Genomic DNA, 10,097 nt, shown 5'->3' on the forward strand with positions numbered 1-10,097 from the left:
TGCCGGGGAGGCAGAAAGCCAGCCATCGCACCCTTCCCACCCAGCCCAGCCCCCTGGGGACGGGGCAGCGCAGGGGAAAGTCTATTTTTTAACCACAGAGGCCTTTTGCTGGGGCACTGGGAGCGCAGCCCCGGGCTGGCAGAGTGGCTGCCGCTTCCCTGCCGGGTATCAGCGCGGTGCACGGCCAGGGATTGCCCTCCAGCCTCCCCGAGCGGGCAGCAGAGGCAGATGCATACACAGGTCAGAATTTATTTCCAAATACCTCATTTATATCATTCTCACATGAAATATTTCTTTCGGAATATAGCCTACACTTAGAAAACAGAAGAGAGTTTGTTGGGTTTTTTTATAAGGCACATCAGATTATAGACTACATAGAGACATCTCCCCCTCACTTGCACTTGTAAAATATTGGTGATTTTAAAAGTAATATTTCTAAAACCTAGACCCTGTGTAGCCCTGTGTAGAGCAGTATTCATAGTTATTAGACCTCAGTTTACATACACCTAGTAAAGGGCTATAACAAGTTGTATATACATCACATTTTCAGAAACAGTCACAGCTGGCTACATTTAAAAGTAATGCTACTCCAGACTATGAAACAGGCTGCTTATAAAATATAACCTACTGCTTCCAGTACGGCATGATACAAAGCAGTATGATCTTACAGAAGAAATTTTGTTATTTTTGCAAATGGAAGCTGCTCAGATTCAAGCCTGTCTCCTCCCCAAACCCACATTTTTGATCGACTGAGACCATTTTACAGAGAAGCAAAGCACCCAAGAGAAATCTGGCTTTATGTTTTTCTCCAAGATGACGGTATGACTGCATATCTGAAATCCTGTCAAAGCATTTGAGTAAGAAATATAAAGGCTCAGATGTTAACTTCATGACCAGTAAACATTAAACCACTACCAACCAGATGCAACCAAGTTAAATGCATCCAGCTTCTGTGCTATGGAAACTGTTTTTCCAGGCTGTTCCAGTGCAGAAGCCAACACATTTTTATTGAATCAGGCCCTAGGTAAAGATTTCCATCCCATTTTCAAGTTTTCAGCGATGGAACATTACCCATTCTGCACTCATTTCACTGTAGAGAAGGAAAAAATACTGTCTGTGGAGCCTATGCCAATACAGCCCAGAATCCATTTACATAGTGTCATTTTCTTTAATGGGCCAGGAGGTAAACCATGGTCAGCTTTATCAACTCAAATGGCTTCCACAGTTCTTCTTTATATCAGGCATTGATTCATTTCTGGTGAAAAAAAGGTTCTGGCTTTCTGTCACTGCAGTTTAGTTTAAGACTATGAAAAAGGTCACTTCAAGGCTATGGCTGAAAGAAAAAAAAAAAAAGAATATAATCTGATCTTGAAATATCTAGGGGGAAAAAAAAAAAAAGTAGTCAGAGCCATAAAAAGGCAGACAGCACAAACTAAATGTCCTCTGCAGAATAAGTTAAAATACTGATTCTTGCAGAGAGTCACGTTACCCCTCAGGTCTTTCGAACTTGCCGGGGCTGGAATTAGGCTTAGTTTAGTAGGAACCAGATTTAGTCAGAGAGTAGGTCACACTCAACTCTGCACTACGTTGATCACTCAGCTACATTTTAGGCACATTTCAGTTGATCTGTTGGACTGATCTGGGGGGGGGGGGGGGAAGTTAAATTGCCAGGGTGGCCTCAGCCAATTTCACGACTATGAGCTTGGACAAGATTCAACAACAAGCAACTGCCCTGAAGGGAAACATTAACTTGGTTGGAAACAGCATCATGAAGAGGACACAGCAGCCTCAGTTTCTAGAGTCCAGTTTGTTATAAATCTTGATCTGCCTGATTTGTTATTTGTTTAGCAGCCTTAAAAGGTAAGGAGGGGCATCCTGAAATTCTTGGCTGTAGACTTAAAACCAGATACGGTTTACATGGTGCTGCACTGATATTTGTTACATCTCTTTAAAAAAAAATAATAAAAAACCCCCAACACAACAGCATTTACATTCCTTTCAGCTGAAATAGATGAACTGTCGTCATGTCTGCAAAAATACAGAGGAAATCGCCACTGCTCGAGGTAGCGAGTTAAAGCTTGGTCATGTTCCTCGGGCTTCCACGTGGCTTCCTAGGAAGGGCAGGGGAAGGAGGACAGAAAGGACTTTCACCCAGTCAGGAGGTGACAAACAAGATGTCAGCTCCGTAAGGGATTAGGTTCCCTCACCCCATGCTGAAGGTATATTCATGACCTTTCCAACCATGGCATTTGCGTATAGATTACACCTCTCGCATATCCTTTTTAAAGCAATCCCTAAAGCGTTGGCTTGGGAAGACACAGAGAAGAGAGCAGGAGTGGGGTTTTAAAGCTACGAATGTCAGTTAGGAGGCACAGTGTTATTTTTCCCTTTGACTGTCCATGTACAGAGCTCTACGTTTCCACAGTCGCTCACACGTTCCTCCACGAAGCCCTGGCAGCAAAGGCCTCTGGTGTGCTCCTCCCCGTTGCATACACCTTGTAACACAAGAAGTTGAATCCTTTGGACAAATCCTTCTACCCTCACAGACGTGTGGCACTCTTCTTCCTTAATGAGAGGTTTTAGTCACGAACTGGATGCCAGACCTGATTTATAGCAATTATTGAACTAAGAATCCTTCTGCCACCCTCGAAAGGGCAACCAAGATATCCAGTAGCAACATATACACATACATACAGATCTACACTATACACTTGGGACAACACAGAATGAGAATTCAGCTAATATAGCCTCTATTTGATTTCCTCAGAGCAGCACTCAAGTCCTTGCAACCCCTATACAAAACAGCAGTATTTTTTCCACCAGGATTTGGAGAGGTTTTTCATCTTGTCTGGAGTCCTACACTTGGATTTCTTTGGTTGCTGCTGGGTATCCGAGTACTGAATACCAGCCACGATGGCCGCATCAAAGACCTCCTTGAGGTTTTTCTGAGTCAAAGCAGAGCACTCGATGTAGGACGCGGCTTTTATTTCCTCAGCACAGAGCTTCGCAGCCTCCTCCAAGACCGGCTTTTCTTTGCACTTGTCCAGCTCGATGAGAACTTTGACATCCTCCCGGAGGTCCGACTGCGTCCCAACCAGGATAATGGGCGCCTTGGGGCAGTGGCATCGGATTTCGGGAACCCACTTCTCACTCACGTTCTGGAAGGACGAGGGGCTCACCACGCTGAAGCACAGCAAGAAGATGTCCGTGTTGGTGTAGCACAGAGGCCTGAGCTTGTCGAATTCATCCTGCACGGAATGAAATCGCGTTAGCACCCAATGGAAAGAGCACATCAACTCTGGAGGACACCCCAGTATGCTCCCAGCCCTAGCCTGCGGCTGACCTTTGGGGAAGCTGAGGATCACCTGCTGCTGCCATCTTGAGAGGCACTTCCACACGAGCACCCAGGCCACCCAACAAGGTGTGTCACGAGCAGGAGTTGCCCGTACTTAGCCTGAGGTCTCATGGCTGCTAGCCAGCAGGCACCCTGCCACTGTCGGGCACGCAGGACGAAGGTGGTGACTTCCCCACGTAGCTGAGATTTTCTGACTAATGCCGCAGCTTGTTTTGAGTGCTTAAATATTTCCTTCGCTCTTTGTACACCGGCCCTCTGCCCTATTTCAGCAAAGGAGCAATTCCGTGGGAAGCAGGTTATGGCACACGAGCGACAAAGCCAAAAGTCAAAGTATGGGAGGGAGGAGGTACTTTCTACAGGTCCACCTCTCACAGGGGTGATTCAGCGAGCCGCTCTGATGAGGAGCACCCGTGTACCTCAAAGCTGCTCTGCCAACACCCCTACCTCCAGATACAGGCAAGAGCAGAGCAGACAAGCGGCAGCAAGCATACCTTTCCTGGAATCGGCTTTTAAACTGGTGACTACTTAACAACATCCTAAAGGATATGGGAATAATTTCCCTGCCATTGTGCCCAGGGATTTAAATCTGATGGCAGCAATAACGACTCACAATGTGCAGGCTTAACATGCCAATGGCATAGAGTAAGAGCTTTACTTTTCCCTCCCACCCATGCCACATCAAACAAACTGCGAACAAGCCTCCCAGCACTACCTTTCTTGGCTTTTTTTTTTCCTTTTAGTGCAAACTCCAGCAAAGCAAGGCCCTTTTTCAGCTTCAGGATCTAGCCACAAGAAAGCCAAACACCTCATGGTAACAAAGGCGTGCTGATCCTCAGCGAAGAATGCAGCAAGAAGCAAGGGTTAACTCCAGGCAGGCTGCTTTTATGCTGACAGCAGAATAAAAGCAGGGTAACACTAGCAGCCTAAACAGGTAGGATTTGCCTCAGCGGCACTGACATTTAATTAAAATGGACCGTGTTCTCAAAAGCTCTGAATTGAAAGTGCAAAGAACACACACAGCTGAAAACATCTCTCTGGTACCAACAGTTTACTGCTGAATTGCAAGTCCCATGTTAATTTTCAAGATGTGAAGTTTTGCTTTAAAGCCTCTGGAGGCCCAGGGTATGCAGTTTAAAGCCCCCTGGAAGCTTCAGAAGTCTCATTTCACTTGAATGAATTTCTTCCAGCAGCATCTCCGAGAGAGACAGCGATTTATAAAACACAAGCCAAGAAAGCAAGCTTCATTAGCTCTCGTGATTCTCAGCTTAAGCCTCAGAGGAAACCAGGCTCTCACCACTTGGCTCAAGAGAAACCTTGCGTTTACTGAGAGCTGCCTCTCTGAACGACGGGGCCATTTACAGAAAGGCATCTCACCACGTTGCCTCTTCTTGCTACATGATAAACCTCAAAAGGGCTTGATTCAATGTGTTTGAAAGCCAAACCCAGATCTTAAGGGTTTCTATCCAGACAAAATAGTGCCCTTTATATTTCAAGTACACTCCTGCAGTTTCAATGGTAGGTACATGACCTGCAGGGACTCTACACCTCTTCGGGCTGGAGACGCTGAAATACAATTTCCCTCTCCCTGGAGTGCTTTTTTTGCTGCAGATTTCAGCAGCCATCTCACTGCAGCACTGTTTTACCAAAGTATCCAGCTAGGTATCTTTTATTCAGGATGACTTCTGTTGGTTTAGATAGCCCCTTCATTTTTAAGGCAGTGACTCTACCCATTCCAGCTGCATTGGGGCAGCCAGAGCAAGCATCTTAACCATTAACAGCAGTGAAGGCAAGAGGTGACTGGACCTGCCCGTCCCTCCTGCAGCTTCTGGTTGCATTTCCACAGGCGCTGTCTGTCCACTGGCTGTCACCCGATGGCAATTTCACCTGCCACACTCTGCATGCGAACACACACAGCCGAGGCTGTTGGGGCACCACCCCGTCCCTTCAGCAGGGCAAGAAATTATGGGACAGTTTTGCTGTTCTACTTCATATTGTTACCCGCAGAAGGCTGCTTGTAGTACTTTAGCTTCGGTTTGTAGGGCATGTGGGAGCCCTACGCTGCCGTCTAGGACTGCACAGCCCTTCAAACCCCTTTCCTAAGTAGGGCGCCCAGTTATAACTCATCTAAATAGGTTTGTATGTTAAGGCCACTGAGATTTTTCATCGTGGTTTTGGTGAAGGCGTAGACCCAGGTGCACAAAGCTGCGCAGGAACCTAACTCCCGCTGCCTTTGAACACGAGCTTGGTAGCAAAATACTTTGGGCTACTTTTGGCTATCCAGACTCAACCCCTGGCAAGCACTGTTGCACCCTGTTCAGGGTGGTACAAGATAGGGACTTGCAGAAAATATAAGGCGGTAAGAAATGGGTCCTTTTTATGATTCAGGCAAACTAGGAGCTGAGAGGCATCAGCCACCCTCAAACCTTCAGGACTTAGCCTACAGCAAACCTCGGCTTTGGGACGGCAGCACTTTTTAAGGCAGTGGGAATGGCAAATATGAAGTCTCCACGGGCAACACCCAGTAGGACTTTTTTCTCCCTTAAGCTTCTGCCCCTGCAAAAACACAGTCTCCATCTCTGGACACCTACAGCTGTGGATGCTTTGCATGCGCACATCCCAAACGCCGTAATTCTTAAACCTGCAGTTATTTAGCAAAAATAAAGACAGTGACAACCGCTCAAAGAGAAAACCAGGAGGCCCTTGAATCCCCAATATGTTCAGCCTTTCTAGTCAGGCTAAGCAGAGCAGCAGCTTGAGCCAGCAGAGCAGCAGCCTGTGCCCAGCCCCTATACGGAGGCACAGTACGGCCCCCACCCTTCAACAGACGCCAGGCAAAGCAGTGGGTTAAGCAGCAGTGAAAATGATAGCAGTTTAATAAGATGATCAAACACTGGGAATCCTTTCAAATCCATGAAGTCATCAGCAGGACTACTTTGCGCAACAACTTCTCCCCTCCCGCTGTCACTTGAAACAAATAAGTGGCTTCACTGACCTGACCAGCTGTGTCGCAGAGCTGAAGTCTCACCGGCTTGCCATCGACAGACACGACAGCTTTGGAGAGAAAGGAGGAGGGAGGGGGAAAAGCGTGGTGAGTCCAACTTTACACATTTTCCATTAAGGGAAAAAAAAAAAAAAAGAAAGGAAAGAAGATTTACCATCCCTTAGCTCTTTTAGTCTTCTCTTCAATTAGTTGAGATTTAACAACTTAACAGAGCTGGAAGGGAGTCTATCGCTAACACTTGGGCACGCACCAGCCCTTCAGGGCTTTCCGATTCATTTCACTGCAAGAGATGAGGTAGGCAGTGACTGCACTAACCCTCAGCTGGCAGCGGGGAGAGCGAGCCAAGCGGTCCGCATTCTTTTTCTGCTACAGAGGGTTTAGTTTATTATCCTCCTGTACATCTTCAGCACGCCCGGGACACAAAAAGCCCCCCGCTGAACCAGAGAGAAAACCCAGAACCTCCCCCTTGGCAATGGTGAGACAAGCAAGCGTTTAAGCTTTCCTTTCAGGCGCTTCCTATCTCGCCCAGAGCTGGAAGTTTTCGACCGGAGAGTTCACAATTAAAGCCCGGCTTCGGCCGCACGGCCGGGCGCGACACCAGCTGCCAGCCTGGCTCCGCGACGCGGGAGATCAGCCGGCGCTGCTGGCTGCGATGGAAGTCTAAGGAACTCCGGTCCTGCCCGAGGAGGGTCCTGCCCCAAATAACTAAACAACGAAAGAACCGAAGCTGGACACCCCCACCCCCCCCCGCCCCGAGCAGCCCCGCCACGGCCCCGGGGGGAGGCACAGGCGGGACGCGCCGCTGCCCGCGGCGGCAGCACCCCCTCCCGCCGCCCCGGTCCCCGCGGCAGCCCCCGGCCCTTACCGGAGAAGTTGTCGAAGGCGGTGGGGATGTACTCGGTGGGGTACCCGTTGGTGGTGTAGCTCACCACCAGGCTGGTCTTCCCCACGGCGCCGTCCCCCACCAGCACGCACTTGATGCTGCGCCGCGGCTCGGCTCCGGCTCCGGCCCCGGCTCCGGCCCCCGCCGCGGCCCCGGCCCCGGCCCCCGCCGCCCGGCAGCGGCCGCCCAGTGCCGCCCCCAGCGCCGCCGCCGCCCGGCCGCTGCGCACCCTGCGCGGGGGCACCGGCGGCACCTCGCAGCCGCCCGGCACCGGCTTGCTGATGTAGCCCGCCTCGCCCTCCTGCTGCGGCGGCATCCGCGCGGCGACGCGGAGCCCCGCCGGCCGGGGGGCGGCGCGCGGCCCGGGGCCGCCGGCCGGGGGGCGGCGGGGCGCGGCGGCGGCGGGCGGGCGGTGCGGGGGCCCGGCGGGCCGGCAGGCGCGGCGCGACCGCCGCGAAGCCAGCCCCGGCGCCGCTGGCTCTTCCCGGGCGCAGGCGGCGGCGGCTCCCGGAGCAGCCGGCGGCGGCAGCTCCCGGAGCAGGCGGCGGCGGCGGCGGCGGGATCCCGGCTGGGCTGCGCTCGCCTCGCCCCGCGCTACCAAGTCCCGACCGCCGGCCCCGCGCCTCCGCGTGACATAGCGCCGCGCGGGGAGGAGCCGGCGCCGCGCGGCCCGGCCCGGCCCGGCCCGGCCCAGCCCGGCAGGCGGCGCCACAGCGCCCCGCGCCGCCCGCCCCGACGGCCGCGGGCGGGCGGGCAGGGGGCGCGCCGCCGCCGCGCGGGCGCGCCCCTCATTGGCCCGCTCGCCCCGCCGCAGAGCGCGGCGACGAGCCCCGCGCCGCCATTGGCTGGCGCGGCGGGGGCGCGCCCGCCGCCCGCCCGCTCGGGGCCCGCGCCCGCCCCTGCCCCTGCCCGCGCCCCTGCCCGCCGCCGCTGCCGCGTCCGTGTGCGGTAGCGGGGCGCGGCGGGCCGGGGGCTGGCTGCGGGCACAGCGGCGGCCCGGAGCAGGGCAGCCCCGCGCCCCCGCCGGCACGGCGCGATCGACGGGCCTTAGCAGGGCGGGGCGCACCTCGGTTGCGGCGGGTACTCTCGGCGCGTTTGCCGCGGGAGCGGTGGGCGCTGAGTAAGCTCCCACCTGCAGGGCTGGGGAGGGGTAAACTGGGCCGCGTGCCGGGGGAAAGGGGGGCTACGTTCTTAGCAGCGTTGAAATAAGTTGGCCTTGGGAAGTTTTGCGGTTGAGCGCAGGAAGGGAAAGGCTGCTAAAAAGTTTGGCTCTGCCCTAAATTGGGAACGTTATCAACACATTGCTTCGGGGGACCTGAAAAGCACTGTGCAGACATGAACGGTGCCACCTGAGAACCTGGGATATAGATGTTAGTATCCTCATTTTGCAGAGGGCAAGTGCAGGTAGCTTAGACGGCTTAAACGTCAGGATTTCAGTTTACCCTTTTCAGCATCACTGAGTTCCTAGTGCGACCTGCAGTGCTGCTTCCCCATTTCCCTCGCTGAAACGGAAACCCACATGATGCAGCTGGTTTCGTACCGCAGCGTGTGCTGCAGCTGCCCGTCGTGCCCCAGCTGCCTCTCCCATGCTCACTGGAGGAGCTGGAAACATTGGGCCTACGGGGCTGTCATCTTCCTGCTTCTAGGAACCCTGGCGCTGCGTGGTCTGACCACTGAAGGCCCTGCCAAGGCGTGTCCCTCGTGGAAATAAGCACTCAGTACAGCTAAGCTTGCTTTCCTATGTGCACTGGCCTCTTCCATGGCAACAGCCACTGTGGCTGTCCATAGGGTCTTGGCGCTCGTGCACTTAGACAACATTTTGGGCACCCCAGAGCAGGGCCAGAGCCAAGGTGCTCCCTGGCTGAAGGCAGCTGGGAAGATCCCAAGTTGTATGCCCTCTGCGTGCAGTTGGAGGGGTGGGGAAGAAACAGCTCCCTGGAGCCCGGCGCCGGGGCGGCAGCACTCGCCCACTCCCTGGTGGAAACACAGCAGCCAGCAGAGCACAGGGGCTCAGTGTGACCCCCATGCTCAAGACCCATTGGGGCCACTGACCCACGTGTGGGACTCCCCAGTCCTGCAGAATTCCCTTCCCCTAAATAAGCAAAGACAGTGCTGTCACATACGGGAGTTAGTGACAGAAAGAGGCATCACAGGGCACCCAGCTACAACCAAGAAGCATTTCCGTCAGGTGCTTTCATATATTGGTCCCCCTGTGATGAAGCCTGAGAAGAGGAGATCACCCAAGCAGCTGAGCTTTGCCAGGATCGACAGCCAGAAGGATCGGAGTGGGAGCCTGCCTGTGCTCAGGCATGTACTAAAATAACAGAAATGGCGTAGTTCGTACATTTGGTTATTTTGGTGCAAGTCCTCGTGGGGATACCTAGGTTAGAACAAAAGAATCCTATTTTAATTTAGTGTAATTATAGCCTGTCTACCTACAAAAGCTGAATTGCTCTAACAATACTGTTGCAGCTAACTCCCCAGAGTATGGATGCAGTTGTGCTGGGATAACGCTGATACGGCTTATTCTTGTCGGGAAAGGGAAAAACATTACGTGTGTAGGTGCAGGCTCGCTTTGCAAACAGCTGCAGCTGTTTGAAAGGTTACCACCGTGGCAGCTTGTTGCCACACTTGTTCTCGGGGTTGCTCCCTCCATAGCAGAGCCCTAAAGTCTGCGTGCTCCACAGCCACCTGGCTGCAAAGCCTTTGTTTAAGTCAGTATTAGGCAGCTTCAGCCCAGCAGATGTTTCACTGAAAGGGGTGAGAAGGCTTTGCGTGGCTGCGCTGCTGTAATGGCTGAGGGGGCTCAGAGTTACCTGTAGCGTGGTAACATCTTGAGCACCGATGCTGTTTCAACA

At 53.3% G+C, this 10,097-nt stretch overlaps 1 protein-coding gene across 1 annotated transcript; it reads right to left on the bottom strand.

The window, feature by feature from the left end:
* Positions 1-271: 271 nt before the first annotated feature.
* RHOU (ras homolog family member U) lies at positions 272-7,555 on the bottom strand. Its single transcript, XM_072857984.1, has 3 exons — positions 7,222-7,555; positions 6,348-6,406; positions 272-3,248 (listed from the first exon to the last, which is right to left on the bottom strand). The coding sequence occupies exons 1-3, from the start codon at positions 7,553-7,555 to the stop codon at positions 2,793-2,795; spliced, it is 849 nt and encodes a 282-aa protein (XP_072714085.1). The 3' UTR covers positions 272-2,792.
* Positions 7,556-10,097: the final 2,542 nt, after the last annotated feature.

This window comes from Ciconia boyciana, chromosome 3 (genome assembly GCF_034638445.1).
Source record: "Ciconia boyciana chromosome 3, ASM3463844v1, whole genome shotgun sequence".
Classification (NCBI taxonomy): domain Eukaryota; kingdom Metazoa; phylum Chordata; class Aves; order Ciconiiformes; family Ciconiidae; genus Ciconia; species Ciconia boyciana.